This window comes from Onthophagus taurus, chromosome 10, assembly GCF_036711975.1.
Source record: "Onthophagus taurus isolate NC chromosome 10, IU_Otau_3.0, whole genome shotgun sequence".
Lineage (NCBI taxonomy): Eukaryota > Metazoa > Arthropoda > Insecta > Coleoptera > Scarabaeidae > Onthophagus > Onthophagus taurus.
Window position 1 is genome coordinate 14,263,123 of NC_091975.1, and position 24,903 is coordinate 14,288,025.

The 24,903-nt window shown below is 38.1% G+C and overlaps 3 protein-coding genes and 1 long non-coding RNA gene across 4 annotated transcripts; 3 read left to right on the forward strand and 1 right to left on the reverse strand.

Annotated features, from left to right (window-relative positions):
- Positions 1–60: 60 nt before the first annotated feature.
- On the forward strand, positions 61–3,477 carry LOC139431529 (uncharacterized). Its single transcript, XM_071199408.1, has one exon. It carries the CDS (start codon positions 61–63, stop codon positions 3,475–3,477), a length of 3,417 nt encoding a protein of 1,138 aa, XP_071055509.1.
- Positions 3,478–11,375: 7,898 nt separating this feature from the next.
- Positions 11,376–12,467, forward strand: LOC139431531 (uncharacterized). The gene has a single exon (XM_071199409.1). The coding sequence runs from the start codon at positions 11,376–11,378 to the stop codon at positions 12,465–12,467; it is 1,092 nt and encodes a 363-aa protein (XP_071055510.1).
- A 3,118-nt stretch (positions 12,468–15,585) lies between these two features.
- On the forward strand, positions 15,586–15,812 carry LOC139431482 (uncharacterized). Its single transcript, XR_011641610.1, has 2 exons — positions 15,586–15,647; positions 15,708–15,812. It is a non-coding gene; the product is annotated as an uncharacterized lncRNA (long non-coding RNA).
- Positions 15,813–21,448: 5,636 nt separating this feature from the next.
- LOC139431532 (uncharacterized) lies at positions 21,449–24,292 on the reverse strand. Its single transcript, XM_071199411.1, has one exon. It carries the CDS (start codon positions 24,290–24,292, stop codon positions 21,449–21,451), a length of 2,844 nt encoding a protein of 947 aa, XP_071055512.1.
- Between the last annotated feature and the right edge of the window lie 611 nt (positions 24,293–24,903).

Genomic DNA, 24,903 nt, shown 5'->3' on the forward strand with positions numbered 1-24,903 from the left:
TTAAGAGAAACCAGGTTTGGGTGGTTGATAACTGGCCGATTACACCTAGACCGCGAAACAATGAACACTTGCCATTTAAGTGTAAGTAACCCGGTAGACTTGCATAATCAGTTGCAACGATTTTGGAGTTTAGATGAATGTCCTTCTGAACGAGTGCTGTCTTTAGAAGAGGAGCAATGCGAACAAAAATTTGTTGAATCTACCACAAGAGATGATAATGGACGTTATACGGTGCGATTGCCCTTTAACGAAAAGATGGAACAGTTGGGAAACAACCTAGCAGAAACCTTAAATAGATTCCAAGGCTTGGAGAAAAGATTGGGTCGCAATGCTATTCTGAAGGAAGAATACAAACGGTTTATGGGAGAATATGAAAGGTTGGGGCATATGAGTAGAATTACTAATTTAAATAGTGACAATTTGGAGGAGCTTAAAGGAGAAAATTCGTATTACATTCCCCATCACCCGGTTTTTAAAACATCCAGCTCCACAACTAAACTTAGAGTTGTATACGACGCCTCTTCAAAAACTCCAGGTAAATTATCATTAAACGAAACGTTATTGGTAGGACCCACAATACAGAGCGAGTTGTTTTCGATATTGTTACGATTTAGAAAACACAAAATAGCTTTGATTGCTGACATCGAGAAAATGTTTCGCCAGGTACGAATTTGTGAGAATCATTGCGATTTTCAGCGCATCCTTTGGAGAAACGAACCTACGGACAAAATTGGAGTATACAAATTATGTACTGTTACTTACGGAACTGCACCAGCAACATTCTTAACTACTAGGTGTTTGACAGACTTGGCTAACTCAGACTTGAATAAGCATTCTTTGGCAGCAAGAGCAATAATAAAGGATATGTACGTGGATGATCTTATCACAGGTTGTGACACATTAGAAGACGGTTTAGAGCTTCAAGAAGAAATATCCAAAATACTAACCAGTGGAGGGTTCAATTTAAGAAAATGGGGGAGCAATTGTATGGAGATCTTAAAGAAATGTACAAGTACAAATGCTAATGATAAACATTTAATTAAAGACGAGACAGATAACAAAACTTTAGGTGTTATTTGGTCTTCATCAGATGACACTCTACGATTTATTATTAACGCAAGTATCAAACCAACTGAAAGAGTGACAAAGAGAACTATTCTAGCAAGTGTTTCCAAAATATTTGATCCTTTGGGATTGGTAACACCTATTACGACTCAAACAAAGGTATTTGTACAGCAACTGTGGATAATGAGGTTGGACTGGGATGACGATTTACCGCAGTTTATTGTTGAGGCTTGGAACCGTTTAAAGGAGCAATTGCTTTCCGTCTCGGAAATTTCCATTCCTCGACGAGTACTTGTGAACAAGCCTGTGGATGTTCAACTTTGTGCATTTTGCGATAGCAGCGAGAAAGCATATGCAGCGGCCGTTTATGTGAGATGCGTTACGGATGATGGTAGCATAAAGATTTCTCTACTCTGTTCTAAAACGAGAGTAGCACCATTGAAAAAAATTTCAATCCCACGTTTGGAATTATGCGGTGCATTACTATTAGTCAAATTGGTAAACCGTATAAAAAATGATCTAGACTATAACATTTCCAAACTATTTTATTTCACTGATTCGACAATAGTACTAAACTGGCTTAACGGAAATCCGACAAGGTGGAAGGTATTTGTTGCCAATAGAGTGGCCAAGATACAAGCCCTCAGCAAGATTACTGATTGGTACCATGTCGTAGGAAGAGAAAATCCTGCCGATATTCCAACACGCATTAATGACATAACCAAATTAAATGAATCTATATGGTGGAGTGGTCCAAAATTCCTGTATGATTCTCCTGAAACCTGGAAGGTAGATTATGATGTTGATACAACCGAAACTAAAGAAGAAAGGAGGCAAGCAGTTACACTTACTTGTGAACGAACAGATGATTTGTTGACTAAGTTTTCATCACTCAACAAATTAAAAAGAGTGATGGCATACGTAATGAGATTTAAACAAAACGCATCACAGCCATGTAATGTTAGAAAATTTGGACCCCTAGATTCTGATGAAATAAATAAAGCATTTATAAAAATTATATTGTTGGCACAGCGTGAGTTTAGCTCCGATATAAATGAACTGAACACAAAGGGTGGATTGTCCACGTCGAGTAAATTAAGGTCATTGTCACCTTTTCTTGATTCCAATAACATGTTACGCGTTGGTGGTAGATTAAAAAATGCTGACATACCGTATGATTTTAAGCATCCAATACTTTTACCAAAAGACTGCCCATTAACGAGATTAATTGTCTGGCAAGAGCACAATAGGCATTTTCATGCAGGAGCGTCAACCACTTTGGCTGCTATTAGACAGTCCTTTTGGCCAATATCTGGGAGGAATACCGTTAGACGTGTCCTACAAAGTTGCATTGTATGTTATAAATACTCGCCGAAACATGTTCAATTAAAAATGGCAAACTTACCTGAAACTAGAACAGCGATAACCTTACCTTTTCAATGCACTTCACTGGATTTCGCTGGTCCTTTTGAGGTTAAAGAAACTAAATACCGCGGCAGACGAATGCTGAAAATGTATGTTTGTGTTTTCGTTTGCTTCTCAACAAAGGCTGTTCACTTGGAACTCCTTTCGGATTTGACCTGTAAGACATTCTTAAATTCCTTAAAACGATTCGTCGCGAGGCGCGGTCTCCCACAGCAGCTTTATTCAGATAACGCCAGAACGTTTGTGGCTGCTGATAAAGAATTGAAATTAGCTTACAGAGCCATTACAACATTCTTTCGGGATGATTTAATAAATGGCATCTTGACTATGCATTCTATAACTTGGAAATTTATGCCTCCACGTGCTCCACATTTTGGTGGCTTGCATGAAGCAGCGGTAAAATCATTTAAACGGCATTTTAAAAGAGTAACATCCGGAGCTACATTAACGATCGAAGAATTTACGACATTATTGTGTCAAATAGAAGGTATCCTAAACTCCAGACCTTTATATCCGCTTTCAACCGATCCCAACGATTTCCAACCTTTAACTCCTGGTCATTTCTTGATCGGTCGCCCAATTAACGCGATTCCTGAGGTGGATATATCAGACGAACTGCCAAACCGATTACGAAGTTATGAAAAATTAAAACGTCTTCAGCAACTGTTTTGGAAGCAGTTTCAGCGAGACTATCTCACCACTTTGCAACAAAGAGGGAAATGGGCCAAGGATACCGCACAATTGGATGTGGGTGACATCGTGTTGGTAAGGCAAGTAAATTCACCATCTCAACATTGGCCACTGGGACGAATCCTCAAATTTCATCCCGGCAGCGACAAGCGAAGAAGAGTAGTGACCGTTCTGGTGCAAGGAAAAACCTACGTCAGAGCAGCAACTGATGTCTGCCCACTTCCTAAACAGAGTGTTGAAATGGAACATTCCAAGGCGGGGGAGTATGTTGGGGAGAAGGAAGCGCCGAGCGTTTAGGCAACCCACCGTGCCGCTGGGCGACGCGTGCATGAGATACATTCCGTGTGTGTGTTGTTCATATAGCAGACATATATAATAAGCGTAGAGCTGAGCAGTGTTTTTAGAAGTGTATCTTTATTTTGTTAACGATTAATAAAGTCAAAGAAACGAAAGGGAGTGTTTAAAAAGAACCTAACCAACTTGAGCTACGAAACAGCAAGGATCCAGATTGTAATTCTCCAAAGATATTGTCCTGAAATTTTCAAAGACGTCAGTCAACATTAACACATCTGACGTCAAATACAGGTCACTGTATTCTCCCAACGTTGTACACTTAAATTTATTCCATACAGTCTGTGCTCTAGAGTATTGTTCCTTTGAAATATTACTTGAACTCAATATGTCGTAAAACTGTGTATGATCAGGCAATTTACTATACTCCAACTTTTCAAACGAATCTACGAACGAATATGGAAATACACCTTTCTGGCGCATCAATCTAAATTCTTCAGAGTCTTTGAATTTTTTTTTCACTTCCACACAATCCTTATCATCAAAATATGAAACCAACTTTTCCAAAGAACTCGCCATGAATCTAAAAGAGTCGACGAATCTTATTTTCATAAACACTTTGCGTTTCTTTCCCTTGTTATCGGTTGTTTCTCCGACAACTATTTTTTTGGAAAAAGAAATATATTTTTCTTTGTTTTGTGCTATCACCTCTACTTCCTCCTTGTTTAGGGCAATACTTTTCACAAACATTTGGGCATCGTAATTCGACAGGTTGTGGAAAAACACAGGGATAAACATCGGTAATTTATAATTTATATTGCAGACGGAATGCGCAGGACCCCTATACAATCCTGTCAAGTGATCGTGATCACACACTTTCTCTTCTTTGTTTATTGGTTTATCACAAATGTGACATACGGAACTCAGTTCATGTACAAATTGGTCCAGACAGCTTAGCGGTATCATATCCTTTGTTTGCCTCAAATGTTGTTTATAGATCTCTATTACATCCTTCTCCAATCTTATAATAAATTCCAGAGCAGCGTTTCGCCCTCGGTATATTTGGAATTTCGATAAGTTATCATCGTAAGCACACTTAATGTAGTACGCAAACGCGTATGGTTCGTGTTCAAAACATCTGGCCGTATATGGTTTATTATCATCGTAAACTTTTCCTTCTTCGGGCGTTAAGGGTTTCAGAATCGCCTCGAAATCGGCGTACACCACAAACGGAACTTTCATTTTTTTTTCAAATCCTTCAAATTGTCAAACATTTTCCTTTTCTAGATGTCCGAACTTATTCACTTTTATTTGTTCGCTTGGTACTGTTGCTTTCACTTTTTTACAGTCATCCATCTGATGTCGTACCAACTTGTCTTCAGTTGAAAAGTATTGCAAACAACCCTCACAAATATATCTTTGATGTTCATGAGTCGATGATTGTGTATTTATCAGTCGAGATAAGTTTTTTATCCAACAATAGTGGTTATTCCCGAAATTGTCGCTGACTACTAATAAGTTTACATGACGCTCCCGTTTCTGTTTACATATACATACAGTTACAATATCATCTACCATTTTCTCTCCATTATACCAAGAATTTATACCATAGACGTTAATTGAAATGTTATTTTCTTCCTCAAATTTTGGTATGTCTCTGATGGGTACTGGGAATGTTACGCAGTCAAACTTTAATTCTGTTTCCCTATAATCTGGGTATGATGATATTCTTTGCGGTAAACCTGTGGGTTGGTACAGTGCGGACATCAGTGCCCAAGCAAAGCACTTATTATCGTTATTTTGCACGTTTATTACCGCTCTCTTCCCTTTTATGGATGTCGGTAAGTCGATGTAGCTCGATGCTCTTGTAGGATTAAACTTGTTACAGTTCACTTCAAGATATAATATTTCCAACAAGGTCCAACCTGCAGTATTAACACCTTTAGTTTCGCATTTTACTACTTTTCTATTCTTATACTCTTACCTGAGACCCGTTCTTGGAATTCCGACATTTTCACCATAATCTCGTCCATAAAGTCCTCGTATGTTTGGTATAAGTCTACGGCTACTGTTATAATTTTATTTTTTGTGTTGAATGATTTGATTTCCACTTCTTCCTTCGTATTTATGAAATACAATCCAAAAATTTCCGTATTCACTTTTAAACTACCATTTACATTCCTCACGGACTGTATCAAACTGATAACTTTTTCTCTAATTCGGTTACTGAATTCCTTCATGTCTACGTACTTCCGTTCATGATCGCTCACTCTAAAACTACATATTTTATCTCCAAATATCGAATCTATTTTTTCTACACCATCATCTATTATTACGAAGGCTTTCTGTTTATGTTTGTTGCTACGCAGATGTGAGGAATAACATTGTCTGGTTACGTGTTCATCACATATTTCACACACTATAACATCTCCTTGTTGATCCTCTTCCACCTTTCGACGTTTCCCAATACATGCTGTGCGTTGATGTCTCACAAGATTATCTGGTCTAGTAAACTCTTTGTAACACACGTCGCAGGTCAACATGTTCACAACACTCTTACTTCAATACTGTTGAACACGATTTTCTATCTGCTATTTAAAGCATACCTCCTCCGAAGTGGGGTTTTCAATGAACTCATGTCGTGTAACCTTCATTTCAGGTCACGTACAAGGTCAATGTCATGGTCACAATTAAGGTTGACTTCAAGGTCTCCGTTGAGGTCAAAGTAAAGGTCATTGTTCAGGTCAAGGTTACTGATCAAGGTCATGGTCACTAAACGTGATCTTGACCTGAGGTGAGCTCAAAGTAAAGGTCATTGTTTAGGTCTAGGTTACTGGTCAACGACCCCCTTTGCAATAGCCGATTCTGAAACCTCCTCCCAGAACCTCAGGGCAAGGTCAAGGTCATGGTCACTCAACGTGACCTTGGCCTTGACCTTGACCTGAGGTTCTGAGAGGAGGTTCTAGAATCGGCTTTTATCTACTACTGGAATTTGGGTATTTTCAGTAATTAATTTTCTTCTTCGAATATCTAAAACTGCGTTTAATTTTTGTAATAAATCTATTCCTATAAGACCATCGAAGTTCTTACTAAAATCGAATTTATAGAAAACGTGTTTGATTGGCGCTTTAAATATGTCTGGAATTTCTACATAGATAGCGTCATTGTGACATGATGTTCCATGCGCTGTCTTTACTTTAAAAGGCATTTTTATCGCAAAATCTTTGAAGTTTTTATATATTAACGAATTTATTAACGTTTTAGTGGAACCTGTGTCGATCAAAAATTTAAGTCCGCTAAATTGTATATATGGAAGAGTACTGCTAATGTTGTTTAATTCGATAGTTTCGGGCTTATTTTTCGTTATGGGTCTCGATAGAAGAGGCCTATTGCATGAAAATTTACTTCATCATCGTTATCATTTGTTTGTTCGTTATTTTCATTATTTTCGTTAGTCAAATCGGCTTCTTCGTAGTAGTCAGGTTGATTGTAATAATAACCTTCGTAACTTATGTCTGCCGATTCATCGCCGATCTGTTCCTCTGGATAAGTTTCTTGATAGTATAACTTATTAGGCCTTTTATGCACGTTTAGAATGCTGGATTCTGCTGGTCTCTTCATTGCAGAAGTATCCACATCCATTGGTGTCGGTTTTGGTAACGCTTGTGCTCTATTACCGAAAGTATTGTTAAATTGTTGTGGCCTTCCGAACTGTTGTTGTGGCCTTCCGAATTGTTGTTGTGGCCTTCCGAATTGTTGTTGTGACCTTCCCGCCGCATTCCAGTTTCCGAACGAATTTCCAGTTGGGTTTACTCTGGGTGGATTAAAGAATGGTCGCGGAGCAGATTGTGGTAACATCATTCTAGAGCTCTGAAACGGTTGAGTAAAAGATTGAACTGGTGGATAGTGTGGTACGAATATCGGTCTAGGAGACGATATTGGTTTGTGCGGAGAGTGTGCTTGATGTTTCGCCTCCGTTTTATGTATATGATTTGGTCTTCCCGCTCTGTAATTGAAGTTTTCTACCTCAACGACATGATTCATTGCGGTTTCTAGGTCTCCGGGTTGTTTTACTTGTACCATAATTCCCATGTTTGTGTCGATCTCGAACAAACCTTGTAAGAATATTTGAAGTGCCGTACTTTTATAATTAGTCATCTTTAATGCACGACTATTTGCATCATCATCTCGCAATTTGACTTGAGTTAACAAAAGCTGCATTGTTTCTTTTACTCTTTTTCCGTAGACGTACGGAGCTTCACCTCGGTGTGGTTTCAAGGCTGCTAAGTCTCCGAATAAGCATTGTTCGCTTCTCTGATCGCCAAAGTTGCTGAGGAGGATGTTTTTTAAATCTGTCCATCGGGTAACTTCTTCGTTGCTGCTGATAGCTTGAAGTGCCTTTCCTCTTAATTTTCCTTGAAATATACGTAATAATAGAGAGGCAACTTGCGGGCTTCTTTCTCCGATAGGATTATAAAAAGTGTCTACCAGAAGTTCGCAAGCTGATATGATGGCGTTGAGAGTGGTTACGTCTCCATCGTATACTGGTATGGTGTCTTGATAAACGTTGGTGATATCTTTTGGTGTATAAGGCATTTTGTCAGCCAATGATATATCACTTATTGCGTTTATGAGTTCACTGAGGTCACTCATACAAGGAACAAAAGTACAAGGGGCAAGGGAAACAATCAATAAGATTTACTCACATGCAGATTATATGCTGTAGGGAAATCATAACCGATGTACTGCTGAACCAATTTGTTGTAATCCAATAAGGGTTGTACGATTGTTCACAATATGTTTCGAACACTACACAAACCGTTGAAACTGTCCGCGAATTCACGAAGATTTTTACTCGCGAACACGTTGTAGTTAATCCTACTGACTGCGCCAGTTAAAATTCTAAGATCAGAATTTTGTTTTTTTTAAAAGTTTATTTTATTAAAAACTAAGTTACAAAAGTTTAAGTTTGCTATTTATTTTATAATTGTAAATTAACTTGTTTATATTAAATCTAAGTTTCGAATTTTACGAAGTGCGGCGACGTCGCGATGATAGCTTAGTCTCTGTTTCGTAATTACGCTCGGGATTATATATTTTTTGGAAATGCTTATTTAGCATTTACTCTTGGAGGGCACCTATAACTCGCGTTAGCTGCAATGGATGGAGATGTGAAACGTAATATGTTAACGATGCTCAATGAATCGTGTTCTGAACAAATATGTATAAGTAAGGAAGTGATGTACAATTTCGATAAAATCTTGTTGGATGTAGATTTGTTTAAATTATTTCACAATCAATAAAGACATGGGTAAGGTGCGGATTGATGAGAGTAAAAATGAGATGCATAGAATGTATGCATGGACTTATGCGTATAGACAATCACGAAAGTGTAATTGGGAGGAAATGTATTTAGATCGTCTTAGATTTAAGAATAGAATAAGTTATGTAAATGATATGTTACACCTGTACTTAAGCAGTGAATTTAGAAATAAGATTTTTCATGAAAGATTTAAATATGTAATGACTTAAAATAAATAAATATTTTTTTTCAAATGTGAGTGTATTATTAACCATCCAATATTCACCGAATAATGTGCGAAAGCTATTAAATATAATGGTATGAATGTTAGGACAGTGAAACAGTATGCATCGATCAAGCAAACGGTCTGGTCGAGGTATTGTGAATACATTAATCAATAAGCTTCCGATAGAACTACATTTGCCAGGTTATAATTATTGCGGTCCGGGAACCAAATTGGTAAAGAGATTAGTTCGTGGAGATCAGGGAGTGAATAAATTAGACGACGCCTGTAAAAAGCATGATATTGCCTACGCAGCGACATCGAATTTAGCTGAGCGACACATAGCCGATAAAGAGTTGTAAGACAGTGAAAGAGCGGTTGAGAAGTAAAGACGCAAGCTTAGGAGAGCGACTATCGTCGGCGTTAGTGTCAACGATAATGAAAGGAAAAACAATAATGGGTATGGGAATGCAAATTCGTGCCCTAAGACGTAGAGGGACAACTCGTCAGAAGTTGAAACGTGGCGGTAAGTTGTCGTTTACGCAGGCAATGAACTTAGTGCGGCGAGCGATTGCACAGACCAACAGTACGAATACAAAGGGAGATGTACAAGTGGGTTACAATCTGTTGAAACCTTATCAAGGTAGAATACTTAAACCGCGCGGAAAAATAATCAAGATTCCCAAGACGGGAGGTTTTTTACCCTTAATACTTGCAGCTTTGGGTGCTCTCGGTTCTTTAGGCTGAGGTGCAGCAGCTATTGCAAAAACCGTAAACGAAGCAAAAATAGCAAGGGAGCAGTTACAAGAAGCCGAACGTCACAATCGGGCTATGGAACCAAAAGCGATCGGCAGCGGTTTGTATATTAAACCATATAAGCAAGGTTGCGGACTAGTCATGAAAACGGTATCACGAAAATCAAAGCGACTAAAACGCACCAAGAGGGCGAACAAAATTGGTACAGGAATGTTTATTAATCCATATAAAAAGGGTTGTGGTTATAAAACTGTAGCAAAAAACTAATAAAAATACCCCAACATTCTTTAACGGATGTAGAGTTAAGGCGATATGCACGAGCGCTTGATCTGTTAAACTTTCGTGGGGTGTACATGAGAAACAATTTACCGAAGAAAATCCGAAAACGAGAGAGTGGGATAATAAATCTTGATAATCGTACGGGTCCCGGTACTCACTGGACAGCTTACAACAAGGATGGTGTAAATGTTAACTACTTTGACAGTTATGGAGATTTACGACCACCGATTGAAGTGGAGAAGTATTTTATTTCGGATGGGGGGAGAAATATTGTGAGGTATAATTATCGACGATATCAAAAAGAAGATCAAACAAATTGTGGACAATTGTGTTTGCATTTCTTAGATAGTTTAAATACCAAGGAAGTATCCGTGTAAGATAAGTCTTGAGAACAACAATGGAACAAGATACAATACATACAAGTTATGCATTTACGCTCACCGGAAGGGGATCGGAGTTGTCTTGTAACTTTAACCCACCGATTTATTTGAATGAACTCGGTACATACGAGTTAGCTCTTTTAAATTTCGAAACGTTCAATACGTTACCTAATATCGATTCAACAAACAATATTTTACAATATGAAGATCATATGGGAAATTTTACACAGAATATTGAAATACCGCTAGGAACATACGATATTAACGATATTAACGAATACGTTAAAAAAACATTGACAGCGAGGAATATTCTCAGCGTGACTACACCGGGTAAACAGATACGCATAAGTAATAAGATACGCAATAGTAATAATAATACGCAACGTGCTGAGATAAAAACAAACCGGCGAATAAATTTTGCTAGCGATAATTCAATCGGTTCCTTACTTGGTTTTAACCCTAAAGTTATACCTAAAAACACGATAACAGAATCGGATCATATCGTGAATATAAATAAAACGAATGCATTACAAATTTATTGTAATTTGAGCTCCGGATCGTATACGAATGGACAACCCATGCACGTGTTGTATCATTTCTTCCCGAACGTACCGGCTGGTTTTAAAATAATAGAAGCTCCGCAACAACCGATTTACTTACCTGTTACAACGAACGTGATTAGTACCTTAATAGTACGCATACTTGATCAGGACGGTCAGTTGGTAAACTTCAGAGACGAAGAAGTGACCGTGAGAGTGCACTTGAAATCGGTGTGAGTAGTAGGGTATTTAATATGGGTATAGTGTACGACGTTCGAAGAAAAGCACAGGAAAGTCTGGGTGATAGAGTTATGTATAAAACGGTACGAAAGGATGTAAAACCTAACAGTAAGCGAAAATCAACTACCCAGTTAACACGCGTCAATCGTCAGTATTTAAGCAACTTAAGTTTTCAACTACTATAAATGGAGTCCTTAAACGTCACGGAGAAAATAAAAGTAGATAACTCGATTGTTGCTAGTGCAACTGCAAAATTGGTAAATAATCCTGTAGCGTTTATGTTCAGTGATATTCGCTATCTTATAAATGGTGTTCAAATAGATGGAGTGAGAAACGTGGGGTTAACATCATGTATGAAAGGATACTTTTCGTATACCCCTCACGATATAATAAAGTTGGCGAACGCAGGTTGGAACATGGGCGAGGATCTGCTAGGTCAAGTGGTCCCAACATCCCCTGTAACGGGTGCAATAATGGATAAAAATGGAAATTTTGGATTGAGTGTACCGCTAAAGACATTAATAGGGTTTGCTGAAGATTTTAAAACAATTGTGATGAATGTGAGACAAGAGCTAGTGTTAATTCGTAATAATGATGATAATGATGTGCTTGTGAATAGGGTACAAGAACCGTTACAGTTAAAAATCGATAAAGTTGTGTGGAGAATGCCCCATCTAGCGGTAGGCTTACGAGAACAATTAGCTCTAACAAAAATAGCAGGACGAAATATTGATCTGCAAATACCTTTTCGCAGTTGGGAAGTACATGAATATCCTTCTTTACCTCAAACAACAAAGCAGTCATGGGCTGTGAAAACAGCTCCGCAGTTGGAAACACCTAGATTTATAATAATTGGGTTTCAAACAAAGAAGAAAGGAAAACAGTTGGCGAACATGGCAACCTTTGATAATGTAAAACTCACCAATTTGACGGTATTCCTAAACGGTGAACGCTACCCATACGATAATCTGAACGTGGACTTTGATAGTAATCGTGTCGCAGTGTTATATGACATGTATACACGCTTTCAAAAGTCCTACTATGGGAAGGAAGGAGAACCATTACTCACTCCGAAACAATTTATTGAAAATTATCCACTGATTGGAATTGATTGTACATATCAAGCAGAAGCGCTACACAAAAGTGGGGTAGAAATACGGATAGAATTTACGACAAAAAATCCGATTCCTGATGGTACCACAGCATACTGTTTAGTTTTACATGATAAGGCGTTTCAATATTTTCCACTAACAAAAATCGTCAAACAAATGACTTGAGTATGGGGAAAGAATTGTTGGTAGTGTGTAGTTGGACCGGATCCTGAGCCGCATCGCACCCGTAGCTCATCATCCGAAATGTGAGACTTCTATATCCAGCGTAAACAAAAAAAGTCGTAGAGTATAAGTTGTGCGACAGATTTCTACGGCTGCATAGTATGGATAATCGTGTTGATGTACGGAAGCAAGATGTATTCAAATAAAACTCAATACATAATTCTCGATATACAAGGTTTCATGGTCAACGAAGATCAGTTCGTACCTAAAGAATTAGCATCATGTGATAGTAACAAATGCATTACCCACCACGTTTTTCAACCGAGTAGCAGTATAGCTTCATTACCATCTAAATATAGGAATACTGCAAACTGGTTAATGACACATCATCATTGCATCGACTGGAAAGTTGGTTTTATCCATCCAATGGAGTTCGACGCCATAGTCAAATATCTGTGTCGGAATGTCAAGAAAGTGTATGTTAAAGGACCTGAAAAAATTAAATTTTTAAGACATATTATTTCCGCGCCGATAATTGCGTTGGAAGGTAGTATCTATAAACTTGAGATGGGTATACCGAGCTGTGCTTTTCACTCGCGACGAAGAAGTATGTGCGCTCTTTCCAATGTACGCCACTTACAAGAAGTTGTCGAAGAGGGGGTGCAAAACAAGGATGCAAAAGACAGTCGGTGACTATAAAGCAGAGACAAGTCGTAATGGGGGATAGTTAAGAGCTGGTTGCGATGGAACAAGTGTTCACTGTGTTTGGGTGTTGGCCACTTACATCTGCCAAGAAAGTGTACAGCGTTATGAAAAACGAGACGTCTCATTTGCGAACATTCCAGCTCGTGATTTAAAATATTTACCAACACAGTATTATTTCGATAAAGTACCATCTATGGAATTACGAAGAATTTGGACCCAACTACCGTTCGCCTACCAGCAATCGAAAATGTTACAAATGAAGTTACCGTGTCTTGAACATTATAATAATGATTGTGCGGAAACTCATTTCGATGGACCACCACCACCTAAAATGCATTGTATTAAATGTACGTTAGAAAAGAAATAAATGTTATTTTTTTATCCATATTGATGAGTTTTATTTAAAGAAACCTCTTCCCCTCCCCCCTCGAAAATCGAAAATGTTACAAATGAAGTTACCGTGTCTTGAACATTATAATAATGATTGTGCGGAAACTCATTTCGATGGACCACCACCACCACCTAAAATGCATTGTATTAAATGTACGTTAGAAAAGAAATAAATGTTATTTTTTTATCCATATTGATGAGTTTTATTTAAAGAAACCTCTTCCCCTCCCCCGGTACGGAGCGGAGCGTAGTTGAGCCCGTGCGGGGGGGTGGGGCAGGGGTGGGGCAGGGGAGGGGGAGGGGAGGGGGGGATTGTGACCTCCCCTTCAGTCACGGGCGAAGATAAGGTCCGAACGACCTCGCATTCTCAGACAGTATGACCTCCCCTTGGGCCACAGGCGATAACAAGGAGAAGACCTGCACAACCTCGCATTCCCAGACAGTATGACCTCCCCTTCAGTCACAGGCGGTAACAAGGAGAAGACCTGAACGACCTCGCATTCCCAGACAGTTGACCGGACAAATACCTGTTCACTAACCCGTACTTAAAGGTAGTGGAAAGTGGGTTACTCCTCACTCCGTGTACAGCAGTCGCTGAGTGATATAGTAGAGTACAAAAGACGATAATTCCTTAAAAAGTGTGTTTACGATAATAACGGATTTTGTTAAAAACTGTGTTTTTCCGACCACGAAGAAATCGCCTTCTGCTAGAAAACCATTTGAAAAGTAAGTTACATCAATACAATTTTTATCGGTTTTCTTCATGTATGTTTGTGATGATTTCAGGTATTAATTGTTATACGCTGTGTTACGTGGCTTTTTTTTTACCAAACTATAATTACTCGATACAAAAAGAATTGTTCAGTGTCTGTTAAAAAAATATATATATTGGTGGAGTAGATGGCCTCTTGTGCTCCAGCCGGCGGGGAATAAGTTCGTGCAATAAAAATATCTAATGAGCGCCACGTAGTTTAAAAATATTACATCCACCCGCACCAAATTATTGTTGAGTAAAACTACGAAACTTTGCTTTGACACCGAAATAACTTTAATTGTAGAAAAATTAATCTTTATCAATAATAAAGAAATATTACAAAAGTAATAATACAAATGTATCAAAAACGAAATTAAAATAAAAAGAAACAAACTCGTTTTACTACGACGGCGCACCAGAAAGCGGTAAAAAAAAATAATCTGAAAGGAAAATCGGAACGAACCGAAATTTGGCCAAATTTTCGTCGAAACCGAAAAATAAACGAACAACACGAAAATTAAAGAAAAACGAAAAACCCGCTTCAAGGTAACCACCGGTACAATGTTCAAACGTATATGTAAAAAAAAATATATAACTTCTTCTCCTATCTTAATAACAAAACCTAAAATAAAAATAATTTTCCAAATCCAAGATCTGTCTTCAATTCAACAAAAGGGGGATTGGGCGTAATCGAAGATATAAATATTCTTATTTTTATTCTTTATGTTTAGGCGAACGATGTAAAAGTTAAAAAAAATATTTTAACCGACCTCTCTTTCCAGCACTTTCTTTTCCTTCTTTCCCTTTACCTCAATGTTCTCGGGGTGATGTCGGAAGAATATATATATATATGTATTTGGATGACCAAAAAATCGTGTTCCATGAAAGGTCGGAACTAAGTAAAAAAAAAAAACTATAATGAATGATTTAATCAGCGGTAAACTGAAAGAAAAACTTGTTCCTTACGCCTAAGTTGTTGGGCGGCTTTAAAACGTGTAGAATCGAATTTTTTAAGTGTTTAACTCCCCGAAGGCGTTCCAAAACTAATGAATCGGTTGATGAAATCCACAAATTGTGTATTTTCCAAAGTTTTATTTCCACAAAAATTATATTTCAATAAATCAACTACGATATCGACCAATTCAGCACACTTGTAAAACTCGACTGTTCATCTCCACCCGGATGTATTTTTGAAACTTTAAACAAGTTTTCTACGTCAACATCTCCAAAACAAAATTCTCCCAAATTCAACGCTGGTTCAATTTCTATTTCGAGAAAAGTGGTTCTTCAGCGCATTGCAAACCTGTCAGACGTGATAGAAAACCATTTGAAAAGTAAGTTACATCAATACAATTTTTATCGGTTTTCTTCATGTATGTTTGTGATGATTTCAGACATTAATTGTTATACGCTGAGAAAAGTGGTTCTTCAGCGCATTGCAAACTTGTCAGACGTGAGCGAACGTATAATTTTAATAAAATAATCCAAATTTTTTGTAACCCTTTTGATTCCTTGATGTCTTTCCCATTATACTTCACTTAAGTGGTAACAGCCACGCTCGTGCAAGCGATAATACCGATGGTATGACCGACCCACTGGTTGCCGTGCTGCCACGCAATAACGACAGTACGAATGTTGTTGAGTCAAGCCTACCGTCGTTACCATTATATTGCAGCGGCAACTTTGACGGTTTGAGTCATACCATGCAGGATTTCACAACAGACCCACCACTGTACGAGCAAATAATGAATGAGCTCCGGTCACAGCCAGGGAACGACAATGGTGCGATTGTTACCACCAGTCCAACCTTGTCGTCCTACGGCTTAACTCGCATCAGTATGGAGATACGAGAAGAAGGAACATATCAGGAAGTTGTTGTGCCACCTGAACCTGCTACCAATCAGGCCGACGTGGTACAACCACTTCCAGATATTGTACATACGGATGTCACAAGTCAAGCACATGCTGAAAACCAGGTGCTTGCACCGTCTGTGCACCGTCTGTACCAGCGACGGAAGACGTATCCCAACCCTCCGATAGGATATGTGTTTCGCCTGTCTTCTCGAGTGGACCCATACGGTACACATCCCGCCGTATAAAAAAACGCGTCAACTTGTTGTCAAGGGGTTGCGTGAAACAAACTACGCGCCCAAACCCTTCTCCTGCTTCACAAGACTCCTGTAGATTGCTGCGCAACGCATTAGCCAAACCTCCCCGTAACACACGAAGAGTACCTACACTCGCTACAGTAACCAGACCTGCAACGGTGGTTACATCTCCGCCAGAGGTGACCATCGACATCCGTGACAGCCCGCCACCTATCACAACTATCCCACCACAAAATGTGGTGTTCCCACCACCTTTACCTATCCCTACTATCCCGCAGAGGCAAAATCTTCCAGCTGTAAATACCGCACATCCCGACCCATGGGTTGATGCGTTTCTGCATTCAACAACCAACTTGGCAAGCAGTCTTTTGTCCCAAGAGGATTTTTTCATCTTGGGCTTGAAACCTCAATTACAAACCAAAGTGACGACTTTGGAACATCATAAGCGCCACTTCGTGAACGCGTTGGATGCAGTAAACCAGAATCCCACCGTCTGCTTTGCTGCTTCTTCAAACATCCTTAACATGTACAACACCAAAATTAACCTGTATAAGTCCCTTCTCAGGCTGCTGCCTGACAATGGTTAATAGCGTTTTTTTTTTAAGCTCGTTCAGTTTTTTTGTCTCTTGCAGTGTTAACGTTGCAGGAGTTGGCTACGGAGAGCGTTAATTCGACGATTTCCCGTAAAGACCGTACGTTGCGGTTAGTAGATGTTTTACCAAAGATTCTACTACTAAACGTAATGTACAGCTGGGACATATGCTTCTGGCGTCGAATATCCCGAAAGGGCGATCGAATCAATCTTGGGGAGCTTTGCTTCCCCACCGTGGAACGCTTTGGAAAGAAAATGTCGCAAGGCACCGTACATAAGTTGTTCCACGGTTCTCCGGTTGATTGGAGTTCAACTTTCGGAGTGGGTCTTCAGTATCAAGCAAGGTATGTTTTTTATGAATCACATTTGGGCAACCTTTGCTATCGTTGTCGACGCCGCCTACACCATATTAGTATAACGAACGTTTTACAACTGGATTGTCGTGTGAAATTGCGCTCGAAAATAAAGTTTGCATCTTCTGAACGATTGCAGACTATTATTTTAAATAAAAAATGTTGGTGTGCGATGTGTTGTCGTGTGTCTTTGTTTCGAGTCTGTTTTAAACCACAACTTGAGGAGGATCAAAGTACTGAGGAATTGTCGGAGGGATGTCTCAGCAACTAATATGTTGTAGGTGGTTTTTCAAATTTGTACACCATCCTTGTATGATACTGAAAATCGTTCGAATTGATGATATGACAACAAGTTCGCTTCCTTTTCACCTTTTCCGCTCCCATGCTTTTGTTTATATGTATTATTAATTATTTATTTGAATATTTACCGTATCTACTTATTGTTACCGCTCCCATGCTTTTGTTAATACGTATTATTAATTATTTATTTGAATATTTACCGTATCTACTTGTTGTTAATTTAATACTAAGTAGTGTAAATTGTACTGTGACTTACACTGCTTTATTTTGTTTAATCACATAACATCTGTATGTGAATAACCCACTGGTGGTTCTACTACATCAACCATACAGATACTTTTGAAATCATGATAATAAATAATTTTGTAAATTTATGTATACCACGTCTTATTGTAAAATAAATATTGTGTAATATTACGCACGCTTTAAATAACTTTCAAACTCAATGTTAACAGTTTATATAGTTAAAGTGTTGTAAACCATTATTTTGAAACAATGATGATAAATAATCTGCTGAAATTTTTTGTATGCTATATTTTATGATAAAATAAACATTGTTTTCTACTACGACTTCATTTCTTGTTAATCTCCCGTTCAAGTATCACCCGTCAGCATGGTTGAAGACGTTAAGTTTGTTAGCCAACCTTTAACACTACCAACCTGTAATCTTCATAACGACTTCGCTGCAAATAAATTTAAACGACGTAGCGAATTATTTGGTGGGGAATGTAAACGTGGTTTGATAATTGGTTCTTCAGGTGCCGGAAAAACAAACGTAATGTTAACTTTATTGACAGCTCTCAACGGGTTGCGCTTTTTGAATGTATATTTGTGCTCTAATTCACTCTACCAAATCAAATACGAATTTCTACGACAATTACTTAAACCTATCCGCTCTTGCGGCTATTATGAATACTCAGATGTCGGACGATTTCTACCACCGTCAAAGGTGAAAGAATATTCAATTATTATTTTTGATGATATTGCTCCTACAGAGCAACAGATTATCAAGGAATATTTTTCATACGGTCGTTATAGAAACGTTGATACTTTCTTACTCGCTCAAAGTTATAGCGCCATTTCCAAGCAGCTTTTACGTGACAATTGCAACCTTTTAGTTTTATTTAAACAAGATCTCACTAACTTGAAACATATTTACAACGATCATTTGCTAGGGGACATTACGTGGGATGATTTTGTCAGAATTTGTCGAACTTGTTGGGATACACCGCACGGTATATTAGTTATTGATTTAGATTGCGATAAAAATAACGGACGCTATCGGAAAGGTTTCGATGAGTACATTATACTGTAAAATCATTGACTTTACGACTGCATGCTCAGTCTCTGTGCGATCATTACACTATCACGTTGAACTATGAATCGTAATGTTGCACAACAGTTAATAGCTGCGCGAGAAGATGTTAAACATAAAATACGCACTTTGAAAGGAGATATAAAACAGAAGCAGTCCATTGCCGAAGCTCAACTCGCTCCACTGAAAGAACCTCTGACAGATATTTCCAAAAAATTACAAACTGTCAATTTATTAGCGCTCGACAATAAATTCGGGATAAAACGTGATTTATTTACCCCGAAAAAGGAGCAGTCACCAGATATCTCAGCCTTACTGGCTGACTTGCAGAAACCTTCTAAAGGACTTAAACTGGAAACTCCTAGAGTGAAACCTAAACGTAGAGTTAAGTCAACACCCATTAAACCGGGAGCTAGCATGGATGTTTCACCGGAACTCGCACGGAGTCCGCAATTTCTCAGCGATGAAGAGGTGTTCGAGGGTCGAGATACTACACCTGAGGTTTCTGTTCGTGAGTCAGACACATCTTTACATGTCTACGAGCGGGACGCTAGGGAGCAGTTGGCGCGCATAAAAGAGAATATGGAGGGAATGATGGAACAGACAGTTATTCGAGAAGCTTTAGGACAGCTGGACCCCTTACCACGTACCTATGTTACGGGTTTAACAGTAGATGTAAATAACGAGTTCGATCAAACTTACGGTGTTCGTGCACTTACCGATGGATTGTATATCGCAAATCAACCAATAACGTTTGACGGGAAAAACATTTTGGTGGGTGAATTTACGTATACTGGAACACCGGGGTTATACGAGTTGTTATTCAAAAATAAACCGGGTAAATTTACTTTACCAGATGCGAGAAATTACAAAGATATCTTACAACGTTCGAATGTACATAAAAGAGATTATGACGCTTCAAAAAGTATCATAACTGATGATGAAAATGAAAAGTTTGTGAACATAATCAAACCAATTTCCTTGGGTCAAAGACAAAATGTGTACTGGGCTCGATATTGGCCAAAACCAAAACTGGATCAGTTCACTTAAATAAGTTGTTAGTACCTGCTGCAATTAAAGAGTACGAATACTGGGACGACGTGAACGAATTAGTTGATCGGTTGCGTTTACTACTTGCTTCCGAAGCAGCAGGTCATACTGCTCATCATAACGAAATTATATCCCTCATAGAGGAATTACGGGAAGCGCAAGTCATTCGTTAAAGGTATATAAACTTTTTTCTGTTTCTGTGACGCTTCAGAAGCCAATATGCCTTTAAACCGTTTTGGTGAACATGGTTCTACATCTATCGATAAATTTGGTAAGCATGTTCACCACCATATTATACCGAACCACATAGCAAGATCCGAAGTTCTACAATCTTCATCAACATTTATTTTAACTTTACGTGGTGATGGAGATGTTGATCCAAAAACAAAACTTTATAAAATCACAAACAAAAGTGGAATTACGGATTACATCAATTCTTTCTACGAAGGTATGATAAAAGATGTTGTAAAGTCCGCTCATGTTCAGTTACTTGTTAACGATATCGTTATTAGGTCGCTCCAGGGAGTCCAACTCAAACGCGGAGATACCATTAAGTGTAAAAATAATGCACCGATAGGAGGACTACCTTTTCTTGTAGAGTTGTTGATTGAAGGGGTTGTAGAGTAATGGTTAGTGTTAAGCGAGATCTCGTTAACCGAGCAACTTACAAACCGATAATGGGAAAGAGTTTTACAATAGCGATTTTCAAAAATTAATGGAACAACTTAACATTAATCATTACAGCACCTATTCCACTTTAAAAAGCTCGATTATCGAACGGTTTAATAGAACCCTAAAAAATAAAATGTGGAAAGAATTTAGTATGCAAGGAAATTATCGCTGGTTAGACTTACTACCCAAATTACTAAAATCTTACAACAACACAATACATCGCACCATTCACATGAAACCTTCAGCTGTTAATCGACGAAATGAATCTGCTCTGTTAAATACTGTATACAATTCCACGTGCGAATTAGCAAGTACAGACACGCTTTTGCTAAAGGTTACCAACCAACTTGGTCCAATGAAACTTTCACCATAGCGACAGTTCAAAATACTAATCCCAGGACTTACCTTATTAAAGATGGTAGAGGAGAACCCATTTTTGGAGCATTTTACGACGAAGAATTACAACGTGTGAAACACCCGGATGTATTTTTAATTGAAAAAGTTCTTCGTCGAAAAGGAAATAAAGTCCGAGTGAAATGGTTGGGAATGGATAGCTCTCATAATTCTTGGATTGCAAAAAAGGATGTATTATAATTTTTACACTAAGAAAATAAAAAACTTTTTTTTAATTTCGTTGATTTTATTTCAAGTAACCTTTTTAACAACCTACTTTCTACTTTATATACAAGTTTTGTGATACAAGCAAGTATTTTTTTTTTTTACAAATTAACTGATCGCAATTTAACTAGCCATACATGTTTACGTTTAACAACTCCAATAAGTTGTCCAAAAGATCTTCCCTGCGTAGATCTTCAATAAGATAGTTTCCCCAAGCTAACGTATGACATCCATCCTCCATCACGTAACGTTTATCGTCATGTGCAGAGAGCGCCACTTTATTCTTTAGTTCTGTATACATCGTGTGATAGGAGGAGCGAAAGACATACATCTTTTTTCGCACAGAACCTCCATCTTCGATAATCCGTTTATATTCTGAAACACTTAAGTTTTTATCGATAACATACTTTTTCACACCCTTGGCACGCTTGACAACTCCTTCCAAAGTGTTAATACAATAAGCTATAGCTCCTGTACCATAAAACGATGTTAATATCGTATTTGGGTACTCATCTTTCATTTTTCCAACTATCGGCGGCCCTGGAGGAATATTATGTCTGTTGTTTAACCTGTAATTAGAGGTATCGAACATCTCTATATTTTCTTTGATATCCTGGTATACATTCTCAGTAAATATTTCGAGAATTAACGAATCCGTATCTGTATATAACAATAATACGTTTTCACCATATTTCTCTTTTAAAAAATTATAAAAAAAGTAATAAATGACCGCTTTCGACAATTCCAGTACGCTAAACCCTACATACAGAGGTTTGTTATATTTGACCTCCACCTTCTGCATTTCAATGGCTGCCAAATTATGGCAGAAAATTTTCGATGACTTGAAAGTCGGCTTTGCGATAAGAGCTTCTGCACCGGGTCTCCTGTAACGATTCTCCCAATGTGACACTAATCGTATATCGACTCTATTTTCAACATTTTCCATCGTTTTCCCATACACGATATTATTCATTTGTTTATAATGATTTTTCCCAAATTCATTCGTAGCATTCATTCGTTTCTCAGAGTTAAAATCGATATATGGTTTCATCCACGGCGATTGTTGAAATTGCGATGCACGGTGTATTTTGGTTAGCTTAAGACCTTTTTTCACACATTCACGTAGGTTTACATAGTGAATTATGTATTTCGATTTATTTTGTAAGTTCGCAATCAACTTAGGATGCTTCGATCCGGGAGCGATTATGTTTTCGGGACAAAACGGTAGATCATCATGCTGGTTGTGTAACCTTTCGGGATACTCCAAATCCACTTCAAACACATAACCAAGGTGTTCATCATCTAAACACTCCACATCTATATCTGCTATTTCTTGGTTCGACAACCATCGAAAACCGCCTGTTGGTAATTTACAACTCATTGCATACCCATACAAATTGATAGCGTCCAGGTATAGAATATATGATGATGGTTTTTCCGGGTTAAAATCGTCAAGGAACTTGTTGTTTGCTATTGCAGATCGTTTTACACACATACAGAGACCGCCTCTAATTCCTTTCTTAAAAAAGTGTAACATGTCAATGTCTGATAACAATTCTAATTTTACACCTGTCATTTTTAACAGAGCATCCCACCCAAACCCGGGCGCAGTATAATAATGGCAAGGATCCAGATTGTAATTCTCCAAAGATATTGTCCTGAAATTTTCAAAGACATCAGTCAACATTAACACATTTGACGTCAAATACAGGTCACTGTATTCTCCCAACGTTATACACTTAAATTTATTCCATACAGTGTGTGCTCTAGAGTATTGTTCCTTTGAAATATTACTTGAACTCAATATGTCGTAAAACTGTGTATGATCAGGCAATTTACTATACTCCAACTTTTCAAACGAATCTACGAACGAATATGGAAATACACCTTTCTGGCGCATCAATCTAAATTCTTCAGAGTCATTGAATTTTTTTTTCACTTCCACACAATCCTTATCATCCAAATATGAAACCAACTTTTCCAAAGAACTCGCCATGAATCTAAACGAGTCGACGAATCTTATTTTCATAAACACTTTGCGTTTCTTTCCCTTATTATCGGTTGTTTCTCCGACAACTATTTTTTTGAAAAAAGAAATATATTTTTCTTTGTTTTGTGCTATCACCTCTACTTCCTCCTTGTTTAGGGCAATACTTTTCACAAACATGTGGGCATCGTAATTCGACAGGTTGTGGAAAAACACAGGGATAAACATCGGTAATTTATAATTTATATTGCAGACGGAATGCGCAGGACCCCTATACAATCCTGTCAAGTGATCGTGATCACACACTTTCTCTTCTTTGTTTATTGGTTTATCACAAATGTGACATACGGAACTCAGTTCATGTACAAATTGGTCCACCGTATTCACAAGCACATCATTATCATCATTATTACGAATTAACACTAGCTCTTGTCTCACATTCATCACAATTGTTTTAAAATCTTCAGCAAACCCTATTAATGTCTTTAGAGGTACACTCAATCCAAAATTTCCATTTTTATCCATTATTACATCCGTTACAGGGGATGTTGGGACCACTTGACCTAGCAGATCCTCGCCCATGTTCCAACCTGCGTTCGCCAACTTTATTATATCGTGAGGGGTATACGAAAAGTATCCTTTCATACATGATGTTAGCCCCACGTTTCTCACTCCATCTATTTGAACACCATTTATAAGATAGCGAATATCACTGAACATAAACGCTACAGGATTATTTATCAATTTTGCAGTTGCACTAGCATCTTTTGTTGCTTTACCACTCGCATCCAGTTTACGTACGCTCCCTTCCACATACAAAAAACTTTCATGAGGCAATGTGTAATTGTCTATTTCGGGTATGCCTATACGAATTTCATCATTGTTACTGAAGCTAGTAGAACCAAACGGTTGATGGGAATGATATTCGTAACTTACAATCGAGTTATCTACTTTTATTTTCTCCGTGACGTTTAAGGACTCCATTTATAGTAGTTGAAAACCTAAGTTGCTTAAATACTGACGATTGACGCGTGTTAACTGGGTAGTTGATTTTCGCTTACTGTTAGGTTTTACATCCTTTCGTACCGTTTTATACATTACTCTATCACCCAGACTTTCCTGTGCTTTTCTTCGAACGTCGTACACTATACCCATATTAAATACCCTACTACTCACACCGATTTCAAGTGCACTCTCACGGTCACTTCTTCGTCTCTGAAGTTTACCAACTGACCGTCCTGATCAAGTATGCGTACTATTAAGGTACTAATCACGTTCGTTGTAACAGGTAAGTAAATCGGTTGTTGCGGAGCTTCTATTATTTTAAAACCAGCCGGTACGTTCGGGAAGAAATGATACAACACGTGCATGGGTTGTCCATTCGTATACGATCCGGAGCTCAAATTACAATAAATTTGTAATGCATTCGTTTTGTTTATATTCACGATATGATCCGATTCTGTTATCGTGTTTTTAGGTATAACTTTAGGGTTAAAACCAAGTAAGGAACCGATTGAATTATCGCTAGCAAAATTTATTCGCCGGTTTGTTTTTATCTCAGCACGTTGCGTATTATTATTACCTCTTATGCGTAC

Excerpts from the sequence above, each read along its gene's own strand:
- LOC139431532 (XM_071199411.1), bottom strand. The coding sequence starts at position 24,292 with ATGGAGTCCTTAAACGTCACGGAGAAAATAAAAGTAGATAACTCGATT.
- LOC139431529 (XM_071199408.1), top strand. The coding sequence starts at position 61 with ATGAACACTTGCCATTTAAGTGTAAGTAACCCGGTAGACTTGCATAAT.
- LOC139431531 (XM_071199409.1), top strand. The coding sequence starts at position 11,376 with ATGGAGTCCTTAAACGTCACGGAGAAAATAAAAGTAGATAACTCGATT.